Genomic DNA, 21,832 nt, shown 5'->3' with positions numbered 1-21,832 from the left:
TTCTTCCAATTCATTAATTTTCTACTTAAACTAGGTTTAGCAAATGTTTACTACATACTGAGTTTTTAATTATATTTAATTCCCAATATCCTAATTGTTTCTTTTGATACTTACCTGTTCTTATTTTCTTTCCGATTTTTATTTCACAACGTCTTCTTTAAAAATGGTATTTCTTCATTTATATGAGCATCCTAAACATCTTTTATAAACTCTTTGTATGTCTATTGTACAAAATTAATTTCATCTGGAATGAATTTATTTTCTAATTGTTGATTTTCCTATATTCTATACTTTATTCTATATTCTGTACTATACTAACTCTTCTGTACTATAGACTTTTCAGGGGGAGGCTTTTATTTTTTGGTTTCCTTTTTTTCTCTCCTATCCCTTTATGATCACTCTTCCAGACCCAAACCTGCTCTGTAACAGATTTTGGGGTTTTAAGCTCTATCATCATACCGGCTTGATATTGTAGGATAATTTGTTAGGTTTTAAAGTATTTTTGTTATAATGTAGTGTTTCTGTTTTCTTACCTCAAGTCCACGACTTCCTATAAAACCTTGCAGGGAGGAAGTTGATAGGATTTCCCTGGTATCCTCCTATGATCAGGGTTTTACAGCAAGAAGTCTTGCTCACTTTCACATTTAGTACATTTAGTACATTTAGTCTTCATTGTCCTTAAGAGCTGAACATCCAACTATCGGAGCTTATTACCTTGAATGTTTATTTCTAATCTTATTTTTGAGTCTAGTTATGTATATTCCTTCTTTTAAAAGTAATATACTTTATGACTTCTATGTGTTTGAAGCAAGAGTGGAGGGGCCCTAACGAAACTTAAGCTTACCAAAATATCCTGAAAAATCTTATTTTTTTTATTTATTTATTTTTTTACCAAACTCAACCCTGTGTTTATGGATTTTAGGCTTAGAATGAAGTAAGAGCTAAAGATCTCAGAATAACTATCAATGCTAACTCATTTGGACTAATTCATATATTTTAGAATTTGAATACCCAAGGAGGTGGTTACTATTTTTCCACCCCCATAACATCTGAATCATCTAGGTCCTAGTCTTGATTTTCCTATTCACTTCATTCCTCCTATTCTAAATAATAATGTATGGTTATCATAGCTTATAGTAATGAAGGTGATTAGCTAAATATTTTAGGTAGGTTACTTTAATTTTCACAAAAATCCTGAGTCCTACCTATTATTATGCCTATTTTAGAAATACAGACATGGGGATTTAGAGATTGGAGATAAATTGCCCACAGTCACATACAACTAATAAGTAGCAGAATTTAAACTGGAACACAAGTAGTCTAACCTAAGGTCCAGCTTCCATGGCTTCTTCAATCAAAGGGCATTGATGGACTTTTCTTAGCTTTGTTATAGAAGAAAAGATAATGGATTGTCAGGTGTAAATGCCTTGCCTCTGTGGGATCTGCTTTTTTATAATAGATGAGAGACTACTTTTTTGTGTGTTTCATAAGATAAAGAGACAAATGTTGACAATGAGCCTACAAGGAACAGACAATACGGCTAAGTAGTCAGCAGTCAATATCCAGGATTTTAGCTGGAAATAAGAATTAAGATTCCAATTTTAATGCAAATGTACAGCTTTTACGCAGAATTTTTTTTGGTGTATAATAAAGTACTTACCTCTGCTAAGTCTTCAAAGCAGCTTCCTACTAAGGGATGGGGGCTCCCTTCATCAGTCATTTCCACAGTATCTTCTATATGGCCCAGTAACTTTACACTAAGTTCATGTATATCTACTATACGACTAAATATATTTTCTACATCCTGTTGGGAGGAAAAACACATTAAGTCAATTGGGCTATAGAATAAAAAACAAATTTTGAGCCAATAAGTCATTTTATAATCATGAAATTTAACATGGCAAGTACAGTGAGAAATTTTAACAACTTATAAATCCAAGTAAAAGACAATTCAAGAATTCTTTTTTGCAAAGGTGTATAATTTGCAAATACATTTCTTTAGGTTGGGGTTCTCAAAATAATATATAGTACTTTTATGAAAACCATTTTTTAAAAACAGTTGAGTGAATGAAGCAAACGGCATTGTTTTTACATTTTTGCAAATCTCAACCATCTAGCTTAATAGAAGACAGCTGGATTTTCACATATATTTCTGCATTTAATCTGTTGTGATATGTTGTTTTTATTAAAGCATACAAAGAAAATCTAGTTTTACACAGATACTTGAAAAAGGGAGGAATATTTTAATAATTATTCAAATAATTGTAGATCTCTTTTTCAGTACTGTTTCTTTATTGAGATATGTCACACACCATAAAATTCACCCTTTTAAAGTACACTATTCAATGGTTTTCACATATTCAGAGCTGTTCAGTTATTGCCACTATCAAATTCCAATGTATCTTCCTCACCCCAGAGAAGGTCTACATTCATTAGCAGCGTTCTCCATTCTTGTTTTCTGGCAGGGGCTGGCAACCATTAATCTACTTTCCATCTCTATGGATTTGCCCATTCTGGACATTTCATATAATGGAGTGAATAGCCTTTTATGATATTATACCAAAACTCAACAAATGGTAGTTTCTTTTTTTTAAAGATTTTATTTATCCATTAGAGAGAGAGCACAAGCAGGGGGAGTGGCAGAGGGAAAGGGAGCAGCAGACTCCCTGCTGAGCAGGGAACCCACTCAATCCCAGAACCCTGGGATCATGACCTGAGTCGAAACCAGACACTTAACCAACTGAGCCACCCAGGTACCCCTAAATGGTAGTTTCTTAAAGGTTAGTTACAATGTGGAATCTGAAACCATATCAATTTTGTACTTTTACATTAAAATCCATCAGTCTATATTTTAACTTTTAGAAAACTTTAACTTTTAGAAAAATGTCTAGGCAATTGAAAAACAAATATTCACTTACAATTATTCAGTTACTATTTTTTTGATTTGATTATTTTTAGTAGTGACTGTATTTTTTTCGTCAAATCAACTCTGAGGCATGATTCATATCCAATAATATATATATCTATTTTGATGTACTTTTGGATGAGATTTTATGTAGTTATTCACCCTTGTAACTATTACCATAGTCAAGATATAAAACAGTTTTATTACCTTAAGAAGTCTTCTTCTGCCCTATCCCCATTAATCACTACTACTGCCCCCAGGAAACCAGTGATTTGCTTTGTCAAAGATTAGACAGATTAGAATTCTAGAATATTAAACAAATGAAATCTTTTTTTTTTTTTATTTTCAAGGATTTGTGCATACAATGGTGAATAAAAAATTGTATTTCAACTATAAAAGGCTGACTCCATTCCACCCTGGTATTCAGGGTTTATGGTGATGCCAGTTTGAATCTGAGCCAATACTGCTATCCCCCTTCCTTCACCCCCTAAAAGACTCCCTCAGAGGAACAACCTCCTATAATTTTTAGCCAAAATACATATGGCACATCAACCAAAGTAATGAATAGCCTTCTGCTCATCTGCTTACATAAAGGCAAGAAATAAAATAAACTGTGTATTTGTTTCTTGCTGTAAATTACCTTCATATTGTGCACATTTTTGGTACTTTCTCATATGAAAACATCTCAAAATATAACAATTTAGGTCAAGATGTTATTTGCTCTTATTTGTCTAGTTTCTTGGCTAATGTTTTTGAGATACATCCATATTGTTGCTTTTATAACTACTTCATTCCTTTTAATTCTGAATAGTATTCCATTGCATGGACATACCACAATTTGTATATCCATTTACCTGTTGGTGGATATTTGGGTTGTTTCCAGTTTGGGGCCATTACAAATAAAGCTGTTATGAACACTCACAAACAAGTTTTGTGTGGACATGTTTTCATTTCTTCTGGGTAAAAACCTAGGAGTGGAATTGCAGGTAGTATGGCTAGTTTATGTTTAATGTTACACAAAACAGCCAAATTCTTTTCCTAACTATTTGTACTAGATCATATTCTCACAAGCAATGAGGGAATTTTACATTCCCATAAGCAGTTGCTCCACATTCTTTTCAGCATTTGGTATTGTCAGTCTTTTTAATCACAGCCTTTCTATCTAATGAGTTTGTAGTAGTATCTCACTGTGGTCTTTATGTGGCCTTTGCATTTCCCATCTGGCTACCGATGTTGAGCATTGCTTTCAATGTGCTTTTCAGACATTGGTATAACTTCTTTCACAAAGTGTGTGAATTTTTGCCCACTTAAAATTATCACGCTGTTATTCCAATTACTGAATTGTAAAAGCTCTTTATAAAGCTGGATTCAAGTCCTGTTAAATATATGTATTGCAAATAGGTTCTACCAATCTGTGGCTTATTTTGTGACAATGTCTTTAGAAGAGCAAGTTTTTCATTTTAATGAAGTCCAATTCGTTAATTTTTTATTTTATGGTCTTAATTTTTGTGTCTTAAGAAATCTTTGCCTATTCTTTACTCCTTTTTTTAAAGTAATGTCTATACCCAGTGTGGGGCTTGGACTCACAACCCCGAGATCAAGAGTCGCACTGTCCACTGACCGAGCCAGCCAGGTGCCCCTTCATTCTTTTATTTTTAAAAACAACTTTATTAAGGTAAAATTCACATAGAATGCATTTCATCTATTTAAAGTGAACAATTCAGTGTTTTTTTAAAACTCTATATAAAGATTTGTGCAACTCATAAATGAATCCTCTAACTTTTAATGGTCAATCAGTGCCATAACTCAAGCCCCAGTTGCTGCTTCTATAGTGAGCACTACTTTTCTGTTAGTCATCCATGGGTAGACCTCTAAGAATTACTAGAATGTAACTCTCTTTGGCAATTTCTTTTTCTTTTTTTTTTTTTTTAAATTTTTTTTAATTTTTATTTATTTATGATAGTCACAGAGAGAGAGAGAGAGAGAGAGGCAGAGACATAGGCAGAGGGAGAAGCAGGCTCCATGCACCGGGAGCCCGATGTGGGATTCGATCCCGGGTCTCCAGGATCGCGCCCTGGGCCAAAGGCAGGCGCCAAACCGCTGCGCCACCCAGGGATCCCTCTCTTTGGCAATTTCAATTGTTCTTACCACTCAGCATTTCCCCAGCATTGAGTAGGCTGGTTTGATTACTATTGTAAGATCAGTGAGTCCTCTCTAATTTTCAATGTCACAAGCTCTCTCCTTTTGTTCCTCAAAATATTGTTGTCATACTTCTATTGTGGAAATTACCACACTATACTGCAATTTAATATTAAGTTTACATTTCAATCTTGACTAGACTCAATTTGAGGGAAGGAACTGTTTTTATTCATCTTTGAATCCCTACCGTAAAGTACTATATGATGCCTAACAACATATATAGGCAGCACTGATGAAGTGTTAGTTGAAGGACTCAAATAAATGAGTCAAATTAAACAAAAAACATCTTCCACCTTAACAAGAAGCTTTATTCCTTGGAGTACAAAGAAGATTCTGTAAGTTCATTTGCACTTAGAGTTCAATCTAGAGTTTAGATTTTGTCTTTTAATTTTTGGTGTTGAATTTATTCAAACTATTGTAGCAACTATGAGATCATAGTCACTATGAATTAAATCCCACAACTTAAAAATATGACAAAAAAAAAAAAAAAAAAATATGACAAATTAGCAATCATGAACTACACAACTTCAAATCTGAGTTGTCATGTAAAATTATCAACACATGCAACGATGTATGTGTACACAACAATACTTACATTAGCTGAAAACAATTTTGAATTGGAGACAAAGGGCTCTCTAAAAACTTTTATAATTAAATTTAGTTCCCTTATGTACTGTCGAATTTCTGCCATAAATGCTTTTACCAAATCATAATAAGTTTGCTCTCCTGAGGTGGAAGGCTCTTCATCAGTCAAAGATAATATATTTATATCTTCTACATCTTGATGAAACATGTCCATTAATACCTAAACAGAAATATAAAACAAATACAATAAAATATGAATCTATAGTCAAGCTTAAGCACCCTAAGTTGCTCTTTGAATATAGTTCTTAAGTGATAAAAAGCAGGTACACAATTATCTCTTCTTGGCTATACTGCCTCTGTCACCTCCGTATCTCTCTAAAACAGAATTCCCCATCTAATATCACAAACTGCTTTCTCTAAGTTCTCTACTAATACTAGTATTGTCTCTCTTTTGTTAACCTATTACTTCAAATTTGTTCTCAAATCCTGTATTGGATTTCTCTCTTACTTAGTTTCTTCTGTTTTATACCCTTGCCATCGCTACCTCATTCCAGGGCTCATCACTCTGTATCTGATAATTCACAGTCTGCTAATTGGCCTCCTTAATTACATTTGTTGGAAACTGATCAAAACTAGTCCTGTTTCTTCAAAGAAGTCTACTATTATTATTCTTGCTAAACCTCATCTCTCCATTTCAGTAAATTTCTGTGTGATTATCCCTACAACAAAGTGAAGTAATATTTTATCTTGGATTATTTTCTGCTTGTTTCACAAATGTAAGTTTTCTCCTTCACCAACTCTGGAGACTTGTTTTGTGTTTTTTAAAAGAATTTATTTATTTATTTATTTATTTATTTATTTATTTATTTATTTATTTATGAGAGAGCGAGCATGAGCAGGGTGAGTAGCAGAAACAGAAGAAGGCTTTCTGCTGAGCAGGGAGCAAGACATGGGGTTTGATCCCAGCATGAGCAGGGTGAGGGGCAGAAAGAGAAGGAGGCTTCCTGCTGAACAGGGAGCAAGACATAGGGTTCAATCCCAGGACCGTGGGATCATGATCTAAGTCTAAGATAGATGCTTAACCAACTGAGCCACTCAGGCACCCCTGGGGCCTTGTTTTACACTTCTTTTGTATTTCCTCCCTGTGTGAGCTCATAGTATGTACTCAAAAATACTTATCTAATTTATTTAGAAGTGTCAAGTATTTTACATTTACTGAAAAGATAACTCTTTTAAAAACCAAATACTTATTCCTTTAAAAATATCAATATATTTGAAATCCTTCCTCAGATCAGGTGTTTTTTAATCCTGTATGTTCACATTCTGAAAGAACAAAGAAGACTGGAACATAATTAAGTGAACTTAGTAATCAGAAAGAATATTCCAAATCAGTAAGAGTATAGTGAGAAAAAATGGATTGAAATCCTTCATCAGAAAATATTTTATTTTCTGCAAAGTTATTTTTATACAATGAAAATACTGAGGCAGTCTAGCATGATAATTAAAACTTTTAGACTCAAATCTAGAGTTTGAGTCTAGACTTTAAAACTTCTCAGAAAATTCAGGAACAATTTCTTTATCTCTCTGAACTTTAGTTTCCCTTTTATAAGAGCATCTTACCTTAGAGTGATACCATAAAGGCCAAATTACATAAATTTCATATATGCTTAACTTTCAATAAATGTTTGCTCTTAATATTATTATAATAAAACCATACAAGTAGTACCTACAGATAGTTAAGTATTGAAATAAAACTCAAGAGTTAAGCATTTTTATATTTTCAAAATCCATAATCTTCTAAGTGTCCCGATCTAAATAACTTAAAGAATTTTACTAATAAGAGATTATTACCAGTATTAACCCTATCTGCAAGAGCACATCAAAGAAAAACTGCATGACATGTTTAAACAGTTTAGTACTATATATAATACTCTATTTCCATAAAGTGTTATCTTGAGTACTTGCTATTGGGTTACTGGAAATGTATCCTAACACAATATATAATTTTATTGTCTGAACAGATTAGCATCCAATAAATCAGGAATAAAAATTTAAGAACAAAACATAGAGAAGATCAGTATCCTACCTTATCAGCACACATTGCCACTTTAATATCTTGTTTTGTAATTTCATAATGCCGTATATTCCGTACATAATTCCCCACCAGCTTTAAAATGTCTGCAGAAATGTATTCTAATACTGCTACTATGTAAACAGAAACTTGGTGGTCAATTTTATAACCTAGGACCTCCTGAAAAATTAAAAGAAAAACAGACTTAAAAATCATATACTATAAATTTGACACACCGATTAAAAAGAAACAATGCATACAATTTAGCTTAATTTTTAGAGTCCTGTGACTATCAACAACATTTAATTGTAGGTTCATCTGTGAATAATATACATACTGCTATTTGGAAATACAAGCTAAGCAAAGGTAAGGCAAAATTACCTATGATCATATAAAATACTTAAGTAGTACAGATTACTTAATAGATCATCCTTAATCTAGGAAGGGAAGCCCCAGTTTGGGGGTAGGGGAATGTTCACTTTATCTAATTCAGGAAACTTGGAATTAACTATAATAAGTAAAACTATAAATAAAATAATTTATATAATAAATTATTTAATAAAATAATAAATTTAAATAAATAAATAAATATAAAATAAATTTTATCTTTACGTAGAACAAAAGTTAATATATTACTGGTATCTGGGAATATCTAGTAGCCTTATAGCTCTATTCTTCTTTCCAAAAGAACCTGGGATCCCAAAACCCTAGTGGCACATTCCTGGTATCTATAACTGTTTCTATGGGGAAAAAAAAAATCATGCTATGTTCTACTGAACAACAGTGGTTATTAAAAGCATGTTATTAAATAGTATGATTAGAATTCAAAGGATGTATGGGATTTTGTGGGGCTGACTAATGCCTACAGGAAAACAAATTCTATTTTCTAAACAATCCAATTTAAAAAAACCTTTGAAATAAAAAGTTTACTTAAGTTGGAGACAGGTGGCATTTACCTTTAAAGACATGTAAAAACTATAAAATGTTTATAGTGATAAGGATGTATTAATAAATTGAATGATATCCACAACAGATCACAAAATTCAGTCTAGGATCATTATTAATACAGCATGCACATACCTCAATTTGTTAATTCTCTTAGAATATAATTTAATGTATGGCTGGTAAAAATCATGAAGAGAATTATAAAGAAGTATGCAATTACTAATAGAGTTCAGTAATTTTCTATAACTTGCACTTATTTCCTCAGACCAGTTAAGACATAGGCAGATATTTCTATTCCAACAACCCAAATACAAAACATAACCTTTTCACAGTCCTAAACATTATCCAAGTGTTAATCTTAAATCTTGAATAAGATCAAACAGATTTACATTTCCTGACACTATCACTCTGAGCCCTGTGAACGTGAACTCAAAGTCACTCAATTACTTTCTGTCTCAGTCACCTCATCTACAAACTGGGCATGAGAATAAATCTGTGGAGTGTTATTACATAATATATGTAAGATTTAGCATTTTGCTTGTGTTATAGTTTATACAAAATTATGGATATCAAAGTATTGTTAAGGTTTTAATTACTATAGCCCCTATATTTTTTTATGTGAGTGTTAATAATTAGTTTGTTCATTTTATTAAATAAATAAGAGCTTCCAGCAATTATTCTTTCCACTAGTTGTGGAGAGATTCAGCTGACTGATTTAAATGAGGAGAGGACTGGGTAGTTTAGATAACCTTTAGAAAGTTTTTATTCAAAGCTTACACGTAGCTCTGTGTAAGCCTCAGTCTCACAGAGGTCCCTTCACACATAATGATGTGAAAGGTTTATAAGGACACTTAGGTCTAACCAACAAGCAAGGAGTTTTATAAATTCTCTGAGATTATAGTAACACCTGAGATGAATAAAATCCACAATTGTAACTTTTCTTTTAGTCTTTTCAATTTGCATATTTTTGTTGGTATGAAGTTACTTTAAATCACGATGCCCAACTTATACTTTCCTATTATATCATCCCTCCCCACAACAAGAATTCCTGGAAAAATTAATATGAGAGAATTTCACCCTTCAACTCACTATCATCCATAAAAATATATTCTTAATGTTTGAAAATCATGGGTTTTATTTTGCTTTTAAAAGGCAAGAAGGCAGTATTTCAGCTTTACCTTTAATAAAGGATGAATTTTTTCTACTGGGAGAGATAAAGGGTTTCTTCGCTTCCTCTTTTCAATAGCCGATTGGGCATCAGCTATTGCCCACTTATCAATTGGATGAGGGAAACTTTTTTGAACACGTTCCTTGGAAAATAGGAAAATAACAACTAAGCAACAAATACATTAAATAGTGCTCTTCACTTACCATTTACTTTTAAAATCAAAGAATATCAAAAGCAGGCTTTTCACATGTGGTATAATTTATACTACAAACATAACTTAAGCTAAGAGAACTATAGCTGTCAATGTATTAGTTTCTTAATTAGGAAATTAAGAGACTAAATATCCCTTATATTATCTCAGGGGAAAATCACATTCTGAATTTCGACTTCACTGTGATAAAGCTAATGACAAGAATGATTAGAATAACCATTGAATTGAGTATATAAAATCTCAAGAACAAGACCTAAATTCAAGAAACGTATATCTAAACCCAATTCTCCTTCATTTGTCTTTTCAACACCAATCATAACCTCAAGTAGTATTTTGCACTTGAAACCTCTAAGAATTTTTTTCTTCACTTTATTCATCCATACTAAAGTACCTAACTTCAAAACTATTTACACATCATGGAATCAAGGGTCTACACTTGGTAATAGTAATTTTTATATTTTGAATCCTTCATTGATCATTAATTTTTAACAAAATAATTTCTAGTACTTATTCAGTTAGAATTTCCACTGCAAGTGAAGGAACTCATATTAATGTAAAAGCTGAATTTCCATACTTTCATACTTTAATATAATTCACTTCAAAACATTCTCTTAAGTTTTTAAATTCCATTTTCAGGATACCATAGTTAAAGCCAGTAGAGGTCGCTATTAATTTAAACACATGTATGTAACTAGTAGTACATAAAAACTATTAGATAAAATTAAACATCATCATTACAAGTCTGAATAAAAACTTTTGTCAGTTGCTATTAAAATGGAAAATAAAAAGATTGCTATGTGATACTCTGGGGGAAAAACATGTTGATTCTAGGACATGTTAAGAACAAATTTATAAAGTGAGAATAGTTCAACCTATTCCAGTTAAATAAATTTTCTCTTCATCTACGTTTAAGGCTAAATCAGCTGCCCAACATAAGAAGTGATCGTTTCAATTCTAATTAATGAATTAGAGGTGTGTTGAAAGAAATTATTGTAATTATAATTTCACATACTTTTTGAAATGCCTAGTTGAAAGCTATTTGCCAGGACAGTATATCTTCATATAACACAGGCAGTATAGAGGTCCAAAATATTGGGGGTAGTCTGGCAGGTGAAAAAGGAGAAAAGAGAAGGGGAAAACGGTGGAAAGGAACAACCAAAGCAAAAATTCTTTTCCGTTTTCCCAGGAAACAACTTGGTAATCCAAAAGTAACAATTATAGATAGCCCTGTGGATTGCTAATTTCTTTTTCTCTTTTTTCCCCCTCAACTCAGAGTAAGATATAATAAATTTTTTGGTAAAGATTTTTATTTATTTATTCATGAGAGACAGAGACATAGGCAGATGGAGAAGCAGGCTCCTCACAGGGAGCCCGAAGCAGGACTCAATCACCGGACCCTAGGATCACACTCTGAGCTGAAGGCAGACACTCAACCAACCACTGAGCCACCCAGGCCTCCTAAAAATAATAAATTCTTAATACATTTCACATTACATCCTAACACATCATACACATACTAAGCTGGAACAAAGTTCATAAAACAGAACCTGCCCTTATTAGATGCAATGCACTGATATTTTCTATTCATTTAAAACATGTTGGGCAATGCACTAAAGTGATTTTATGACTTATTAATGGGTCATGACCTAGAATCTTAAAAAGCACTGGTGTATAATGGTGAGAGAAAAGCAGAAGAGAAGCTGAACTCAGTATGCCAATTCTAAATATACTGAACATATGTCTTTTTGGGGAAAAAAAGACATTGGTGGAATTACAGAGGCAAATGAGACAGGAGTAGAGGTGGAAGAAAAAAGAATAGCAATCCCTTCCCATCTCAGTTGTATCCATCTAATTCCAAGTTTATCTATTGTTTTGAGAAAGAAGGGGAAAGAAAATCAGGAATGATAAAAGAGGAAGCAAGAAAGGGAAAATAATACTGATGAAAAATACATTTTAAACTTACTTCTTAGTATATTACTGGAATCAAATTACCAACTGTATATTTAGGAGGTAATAATCAGAGTCAATGTATGGGAAAACTGGTAGGGTCAAAAAATAAAAGTGCCTTAAATGTCAAAAGGCCAAGTTGAAAGAATCACTTTATCCCTTGTAGTGGCAAATTTAATAGAGCACAATAAATTTTTACAATTATTTTATAGATTTTAAAAGTTTTTTTTTAAAGCCCAAAGAGGAATGATCAATGAAAGATTCATGAATTAAAATTCTAGTACTCTGCTACTTTAATAATTTCATTTGTTTGAAATGAGAAATTCCATCTTTATTAATATCTAGTGGCTTTGGAAAAAAATGAGATACAGAGCTAGGTTTAAGGTTCAACTGTCTCTTTATTAGCAGAACCCTCTCTTTTCCTTTACATAAAAAAAGGATCTAAATAGATATCCTTTCAGATCAATTCCAATACAAATATTCTAGGGCCTATGAAAATTCCCACACATGTATTTCAGCGTAAATATTCAGACCCACAGGTACTTTTGAAGTCCTATTAATAGTAATAAAGGCTTACTGTGGGGAATTGGGGGGGAGGGTCCTAGAAAGGTATAAAATATGGAGAAATTACTTGGGAAATCTAAACGTTAATAGAACACTTATTAGAAATTATAAAGATTCTTTAGGATGTGAAGGAAAAGAAGTTAATTTAAAAAAATGAATGGAAAAGTAAAGCACACTTTTAAAATTTTAGATTATAGCTCATAGAAAAAAGAGTCTTAGGTAAATTAGTCCAAGAAAGCCTGAGTTAAATGAGAAGAAAAATGCATTGGTATCATAAGAAATCAAAGTTGGTTAAATACAGGACATAGAGGCCAGAAAGGGAAAGAAGAAAGACATTAACAAATGGAAATCAGTTTCGTTAACCAGAGAAAAGAAGAAAAAGAACAAGTACAATTATGAAAGGATGAGACCTAAGAAATTAAATAAAATATACTTTACCAGGACACAGAAAAAAATACTATTATTTTTTGCTTCTATTTTTTAAAAAGATTAAATATAGAAAACGAACATAGGGAGAATAAACTAGACTGGAATAATTTTATACCTATGTTCTAAATATTAAATTATTTTGAAAAGACAGAAACAATACATACTCCTCCTCTGCATTCCCAGAGCATTCGTATAAATGCTTCCTTATTCATCCTGAACACTGCCTGACAGGTAGTAGATGCTCAAATATTGGTGGTATGGATTAGTTAATTTTGGCAATATCAATAAAAAGAAATCCCTTTCATTTGAACTATGACAGTCCCTAACCTGTGATTATCTGTAGTACCATTTATCAAAACTTTTAATTAACGTAAGCAAGATTATAGATATGTATTATATAATCCATCAGTTTTCAAGTACTTTTGAAGTATCTTTTCCCAAAATTACAGGGCAACTAAAACTTTTAGTTTTTCATTAAAACGAATCCCCTTGGGGCCAAATATTAAGCTTGAATTGCTATTCTACTTTGTTGATACTTTAATCGAAATGTATTCTTTAGAAAGATTAGAAATGTATATATTGCACTAATTCAGATGGATCTATTTTTAAGTAAAATTTTTAATATGGCCCCCATATTTTAAAAAATTTTGATGAACTCTCACCTCAAAATTTATTTGAAGGGCTTGCAAAATTCATGGCCCTTATTATTTTAAAAGAAAGCTCTATAGATGTATTAAAGAAATTAAATGTATTAAAGAAATTAAATGTATTAAAGAAATTAAAAATCCTAATGAATGAGAAAATGAAGAATTATTTTCTGATAAAAGAATCTAAGACACCATTATATTCATTTAAATATCTCTACATACCCATATTCTTGTCTAAATAAACTTTAGGGAATGGCACAAGAACAAAGGTATTTGATTATTGAATGGAAAAGACCCAAGTTTCCACCTTTTCTAAAAATCTACCATTCTGAGGGTTGTCTAACATATAAAATAAGGAGAATAACTACAGAGTTGTTATAAAGACAAATATGTATGTAACAGTACTCTGAAATCACAAAGCCTATTACACAACTCATTGTTATTTCTATTACTGTCATATATATTCTCTCTTCCAACCATTCCCAATCCCAAAGCCAGATCACTGATATATCACATGGCTATATCTATTTTAAGGGTCCAGGTTAAGTGCTTGAAAATAACAAGATAAGGCATAGGGTAAACGTATACCTTCAAGATCTCAGAAGTTTTCTGAACACTAAGAAGCTATAAAGTATTTTTTATTACTTAGAGTCTTGAGGGCTTGAGGGCCTACATATTGGTTAAATCTGCACAAGTTAAAGACTAAAGAGACTCAGTAATTTCCAAGAATTAATGGAAATTTCTTCAATATTGGAAAATTATATATTTGTTTCTATATTAATTAAAAGAAGAAGGCTAGATAAACATAGGTATATAGTATATAGTACAAGGTATCTAGAAAGAGCTGAATTTGAGTTTGTAATGTTATCAAACCAGGAAATTCCTGGAATGTCCTCTAACATCAGATTGTCAAGCAAGATGAGATCTGTATTCTAATACAGCAGGCAAAAGGATGAATGCTGCATTTTATAAACACTGTGGGAGAACCTAACTAAGATCCAAAAGAGCAATTGCAACTGGAAATGTTCATGAGAAGAGTCAGGCAACCAGTTCTATTCAAGATCTACTCTGAGTCCCAGTGTAATTAAGTATCTAAAAGAAATCATGAATATAAGATAGCTGATCTTATAATTCAATGGGAAAAATGGGATAAAAATGTATAAAACCTACTTTGAATTACTTAGGAAATCAAAGTGAATTACTATTCCATCATATAAAATATTTCTACATCCACAACCTCTGTAATTCAGTGTTTTTAAGAGTTTTATCTCTTTGCTTCAGCTGAAATCTGTTCTCCTGAAGACTTCTAGATCAAAAGCTGCCCTGTCCCAAAACCCACTTGAAGGTAAATTTAACATCTTTTCCACTCCCCAAGCTGTTTCTGGGTCATGTAAAATCTTGCCATCATCTGTGTGACTTTATCATCTATATTAAGGACACATAAAATACCCTGGCCTCTTAATTCCTTGAATACCTCAACTTGGGGACCTTTGCTTCTAGCCCAGCCACCATCACAGGGCCGCATCCTGCTTTGTAACTGTGTTACTGAGGAAATCTTAAATTCCAACAATTTTGTCTCTGATCCCAATCTATTCTTTTAATTCTCCCACTCAGGTATTTCAGTGTTATCAGTTCTCTGACCTTATTGAGAAATCCAATACCCTAGTTCCATGCATGTTTTTCCAGTTTACTTGCCCTCTCCTGGCAGAACAGCTGAGCTGGAATGTACATCCAGAAAGCTTACACTTTTGGGGTTAGTCTTGGCTTCACTACCTTTTAGCTGTGACCTTGGGCAAGGGCAATTTATTTAACCTCTCTGTGCTTCAGTTTCCACATTTATTCATTCAACATGTATTTCCCGAGTGCCTTCTCAGTGCCAGACATTGTTCTGGGCGCTAGGAATTTAGCAGTGAGCAAGAAAAATAACCTTGGAGCTTACATCTAGTAAGGGGAAAAAATAGCACCATCTTCATGGTGTTATTAAAAACTTTAAATAAAACGTAAAACATAGAAGTGTTTTAGAACAGTGCATGATACTATAGCAAGCACTCAAATATCGGCCATTATTACAGTTCACTTTTTTTCCCTATCCAGTTTGGATACACTTTTCAGAAGTTTCTTTCTTTCTTTTTTTTTTTTTTTTAAGATTTTATGTATTTCTTCATGAGAGACCCAGAGAGCACAGAGAGAGAGAGAGAGAGAGAGAGAGAGAGAGGGAGGGAGGCAGAGACATAGGCAGACGGAGAAGCAGGCTCCATGCAGGGAGCCCGATGTGAGACTTGATCCCAGGACTTCAGGATCACGCCCTGGGCTGAAGGCAGACACTCAACCACTGAGCTACCCAGGTGTCCCTTTTCAGAAGTTTCTTATCGGATATGCCCTCATATTAATTCCTCAGCCTCCTAGGGAACTAAGCAGGGCCTGGGGTATTTAGATATACCTCCTACCTAGCCACTCTTTGTGATAAAATCTTTATTTAATTCTATGTGTGTTGTATTCTGAAAGGTTATAAAGCATCGCTATTATTAAATTCCTCATTCCTTGGCCTATGGTTCCACTGTATATCCATGGTGAAATACGTTCAACCCAACTATCTTTTTTGTGCCCACATTTGAAAATGGCAAAAGAAATGTCAGAGAAACTCAAAGATTTGTACCAGTATATATTCAATGTCATTAAAGTCAAATTGATCCTTCATGCCAGAAAACTATATTTCTTCCAGCTCTATCTCCCATTTTTTACAGGTAGAATTTCAAACCTTTTTTCTTTTCTTTTTTTTTTTATTTTTTTATTTATTTATGATAGTCACACAGAGAGAGAGAGAGAGAGAGAGAGAGGGAGGGAGAGACACAGGCAGAGGGAGAAACAGGCTCCATGCACCGGGAGCCCAACTCGGGATTCGATCTCCAGGATCGCGCCCTGGGCCAAAGGCAGGCGCTAAACCGCCGCGCCACCCAGGGATCCCACCTTTTTTCTTTTTTCTTTTCAGACTTTTGACTCCTTCAGATGCCTCTTCTAGGAGGCTAATCCTTAAGCCACAAAACCTATGTGATTAGTTTGTCCCTTTTATAGCTTCCCACATACCTTTTATTCAGTATATCACATAATGTTATTGCCCATACTCCCACCTGTATCTCCTCTAAACTAGAAACCCTAAAAACACAGGGGCCATATCATCTTACTAAGAGATTGCAAGAACTTCCTAGATTTTTATGTTTCCTTCTCTTCCAACTGGTGGGAAGGAGTTCACTTACTATCCAAAATACATGTAACAGGAATGCCTGGGTGGCTCATCGATTGAGCATCTGCCTTCAGCTCAGGGCGTGATCCAGACATTGAGTCCTGCATCAGGCTCCCCGTGGGAAGACTGCTTCTCCCTCTGCCTGTGTCTCTGCCTCTCTCTCTCTCTCTCTCTGTGTGTCTCTCATGAATAAATGATAAAATCTTTTTTAAAAAATAAAATAAAATACATGTAACAACTGAAGATCAAAACATTAACTGACATGAATTAAAAAAAATTTTTTTTAAAATTTAATCTAAGTAGGCTCCATGACCAGCGGGGCTTAAACTAATGAGCCTGATATTAAGACCTGAGCTGAAATCATAGTCAGACGCTTAACCAACTGAGCCACCTAGGTGCCCCAAATGAAATGTTTTATAAATGATAGTTGGCTTTAAAAATGAAAGAAACACTTGAACATATTCCACTTTAAAGCTATGTGCGTGTGCTTAAAATTCTTGCATCAAGAAGTAGTATTTGGAGGCCAACAAAAGTTCATTCCAGATTTAAAGCCAAACATGGAATAACTGGACAGCTAAAACATATACAAGTTATCATACACCTAATACAAAGAATAAATTCAGGCTTCATTTTTTTAGTACCACATATATATTTTGTGGACTTGAAGAGCAAACTCTTCCGCTGACATTACAATAAGTACAGATTAGATATATGTGTGTATATACATATCTGTATATATGAAGTAAATACAAGGCAAAATTTAACATACCTCTACATCTGAAGCACTTCGGGGCTGAGCTTGGCATAGCATATTTAATAACTGCAAAATTAATTCTTCAACATATTGAAGAGCATCGTCACTAGACTCAAGAGTCGGATGAACTTGTCCCTGGACCTATAAACAAAAAGCAAAAGTAATTAAAATGTAGATTTGTACTCAAGTATACGATCTGGCTTGCAATACAGATTTAAATATTATGACCCAGAAGTCAGTTCTTAAACTTTTTCCCAGCTACATATACCATCTAGGCTTATTCACATGCTCCTGGAGATTCAGATACTTAACCACAAATTTCAATATATTTTTTTTCTTAAACCACAGTTACCTTGAGGTGTGGGAATGCAGAGAGGGAGAGAGAGGATAAGCCAGGAATAAAAGATGCAGTTTATATGGTTTTCATCATGAACCAGTGGTAGGAGAGAAAACAAACAAACAAAAGAAAACAACAAAAAAAAGTGGTAGTTAGATCATTTATTACTTGGGCAAAATTGACCTCCCATGAGTCTCTAGCCCTTGTTCCACTCTCTTTCCCACTAAACGATAAAATCCAAAAGGGATTTCACCAATATAACACCAGCACATAATAGAAACTTGATAAATGTTTGTTGAATACAAAGTCACCTTATATCAAAGGACACAAAATGAGCACTTCTGACAATCTGTGACTGTCTCTGCTTTAGTAGTCACTTATTCATAAATGCATAATAATCTTTACCTTCATTTTCCTCAACTGTTTCTTTGGAGGTACATTAGGCCACTGGCCTCTGTAAAACTTACATTTTAATAACCATCATGATAGTCTTTACTGGCATACTTTGCCATTCACTATGGGTCACAACTATTTCTCTCTCTCTCTTTCTCTTTTTTTTTTTTTTTTTTTTACTTTTTAAATATCTTATTTATTTGAGACAGAGATAGCATAAGCAGTGGGGAGGTGCAGAGGGAAAGGGAGAAGCAGACTCCCAACTGAGCAGGGAGCCCGAGCTTAGGGCTCAATCCCAGGACTCTGGGATCATGACCTAAGCCGAAGGCAGACATTTAACTGGCTGAGCCACCCAGGTCCCCCTATGCCCTACTTTTAAAAAATGGCAGAAATATCAGTTCCAGGAGACAACATATATTTTAAAATATGCTCAGCTCTCCAAAGAGTGGCAGAGTTCTCTTTGGAGGAAAGTGCACAATACTCGCTGCCCAAGCACATGTAGTATGGTTTATACTATTATACTTCATCAGCAGACAAGGTATGAAAGCCTCAGTGTAGGGGGACATTTTAATAGTATACCACATAAAACTTTCTGAAATGTATGTTATAAGTACATAGGGGGCGCCTGGGTGGCTGAGTCAGTTAAGTATCAGACTTGTGATTTCTGCTCAGGTCATCTCATGGGTCAAGATGGAGCCCCACATCAGGCTCTGCACTCAGCAGGGAGTCAGCTTGGGATTCTCTCTCTTTCTGCCCCTCCCCCCACTCATGGGCACTCGTACTCTTTCTCAAAGAAACGAATCTTAAAAAAACATAGTTCTATATATATATATATACATACATATAAAATACTTTTTATATAAGCATTTAAATTTTACTTTTTAAAAAATACATTTAAATTTTTTAAAAATGCTTTTTATAAGCATTTAAAATACTTTTTAAAGAAGAATTTTAGAGGCAAATAATACAACAGTTCACGACTGTAGGATGGAGTGCTACATCAAATATGAGACTTAAAACAACTTATTATTACTTTATAGGTGAAGAAACTAAGCCCCAAAAGACTTAAATAATTTGCCCAATCATTTTTGGTCATATTTAGGATAGCAATTGCCAACCTGATTGTAACTGATTTGTTTATAAATCTCTCCACCCTATTAGATGACTGAATGGCTGTACAATTAAAATAATGGATAGAGTTTGGACTTAGAACCCAGAATCTGTTTCTCAGCTCAGTGCTTGCTATTCACCATACCATCATACTCTAATGTGTATAGCTAATGAACCTTGTAAACCTATTTCCCTTCAACACTTAACAAGATTAAACCACTTTTTTGTTTTTAAACTAGAACTTCACATATATTTTATTTATTAATTTGAGTATAGGTGACACACAATGTTACAATGGTTTTAGGTATACAACAGTGATTCACCTTCTCTATACCTATGCTCACAAGTAGTTACCATCTGTCACCATACAATACTATTATAGTATCACTGACTATATTCCAGATGCTGTTCCTTCTATTCTCTTATTAATCATTCCACAACCAGACGCCTGTATCTCCCATTCCCCTTCACCTACTTAGCCCATCTCCATAGCCCCTTCCCTCTGGCAACCATCAGTTTGTTCTCTGTATTTATAGGTCTGATTCTTCTTACAAAAGTTTTATATTTATTCATTGAATTGCATGCACCCACTGGCTTGAATGGCCTTCTCTGATACCCTTGACCTTCATGGCTGATTTATCTTCATTTATTAGTAAATCTTAACACCAGATGGTGTGCTTTTCTTGGGGGGCTCTCAGTCAACACAATCTATTCTACCTCTCTTCTTTGCTCCTTTCGCATTTTCTTGTGAAGTTCCTTATTTTCCTCTATCTCTTAAGTATGAATTATATTGTTTGTTTACTCCTTTCTTTTGTTCTTTCCCCCCAATCTTATTTACTTCCACATTTTAAACTATAATCTATGTAGATGACTCAAAATCTACTTCTCTCCTGAGTTTTAGACACGTACTTCAAATCACTTACTAGATATCTCCACCACCTATCCTACCCAAATCTCTAATATATATATATAACTTGGGGAGAAAAAGGAATTTATTATAAAAGTTTAATAAGAAAAACTGTATCTCGGGACACCTGGCTGGCTCAACTGGTGGAGCATGTGACTCTTGATCTCTGGGTTGTAGGTTCAGCCCCACACTGGGTGTAGAGATCACTTAAAAATAAAAAATAAAATCTTTTTTTTTTAAAAAAAAAGCACTTAAAAGAAGAAAAACTGTATCTCACACATAGAACTAAATTTAAAAAAATGAAAGTATATTTGAGAAAACACAGTATAGACAGCTCCTGTTTTCACAAGATGTAGTACTGGAAACTGTAGCTATAATTGGGGTTTACATTCCCGTCCAACGCTCCAGCATCATATGAACTATAGCTACAGATTTATAAAACCACAGAATTTTAGAAATAAAAGGGACTTTAGAAGTCATTTAACTCAGCCCCACTATTTATTTAGCAAATGAGAAAAAGGAAACACCCACGATCCTATAGCTAACTAGTAATGCTGTAAATATTGAACCTGGGCCTCCTGGTGTTTGGGCTACAGCTCTTTCCACTAAACCCTTGACTGTCAAATTTGGAGTCTGAGGAGTGTCCTAGTAGACACACTAGCATAAGGAAAATGTCCACAAACTTTATCTATTCACATGGTAGAGTTCCATAGAACACTTGGCTGGCTTGAAGTATGCTGTCATACTTTAATGAACATTGGCATGTAATAAATGCAAATGCATCACTTATAAACCTGTATAATCTGAAAAGGTACAATCATTTTCATTCAAAATTATAAGCAAAATTTATAAAATTATAAAGTTACTAAAAATCCAGCTAAAATGCTATAGATAAAATGAAAATATTTATTCAACAATAATTTTAATTAACTTTTAAAAATATCAAAGCCCTCTGAGGTTTAGGTACACAGAAACACATTTTAAAAAGTGTTCAGGGGGCAGCCCCAGTGGCGCAGCGGTTTAGCGCCGCCTGCAGCCCAGGGCGTGATCCTGGAGACCCTGGATCGAGTCCCACGTCAGGCTCTCTGTATGATGCCTGCTTTTCCCTCTGCCTGTGTCTCTGCCTCTCTCTCTCTGTCTCTATGAATAAATAAATAAAATCTTTTAAAAAATAAATAAAAATAAAAAGTGTTCAGGGAAAGTGTAAATTAATCAGATATTTTTTTTAAATGTTCTTTGTTTTTCAAAGAAACCCATGGAAACAATATAATTCTTCACTAATATATATATCCATCTCTGGCTGCTCTTCAATTTACACTTTATGCTGAAGCAATTCAAACTATTTGCAGTTTGCTAAAACATGGCATGCAGTTTTACTCACACTGTTCTCCATGCCTATCATTCATTCTCTGTCCCTTT

At 33.7% G+C, this 21,832-nt stretch overlaps 1 protein-coding gene across 2 annotated transcripts in view; it reads right to left on the bottom strand.

The window, feature by feature from the left end:
• Positions 1–21,832, bottom strand: part of SOS1 (SOS Ras/Rac guanine nucleotide exchange factor 1) — a 140,015-nt gene that overhangs the window by 58,672 nt on the left and 59,511 nt on the right. For both annotated transcript variants that reach the window (XM_072770432.1, XM_072770433.1), the window contains exons 2-6: positions 17,682–17,807; positions 9,884–10,015; positions 7,776–7,940; positions 5,700–5,909; positions 1,661–1,804 (exon numbers count right to left, since the gene is read on the bottom strand). In XM_072770432.1, coding sequence (XP_072626533.1) covers positions 1,661–1,804; positions 5,700–5,909; positions 7,776–7,940; positions 9,884–10,015; positions 17,682–17,807 — 777 coding nt within the window. The remainder of the gene's footprint in view (positions 1–1,660; positions 1,805–5,699; positions 5,910–7,775; positions 7,941–9,883; positions 10,016–17,681; positions 17,808–21,832) is intronic.

Source organism: Canis lupus, chromosome 12, assembly GCF_048164855.1.
Source record: "Canis lupus baileyi chromosome 12, mCanLup2.hap1, whole genome shotgun sequence".
In the NCBI taxonomy this organism is placed as follows: Eukaryota; Metazoa; Chordata; class Mammalia; order Carnivora; family Canidae; genus Canis; species Canis lupus.
This window is presented reverse-complemented; position numbering and strand designations above follow the sequence as displayed.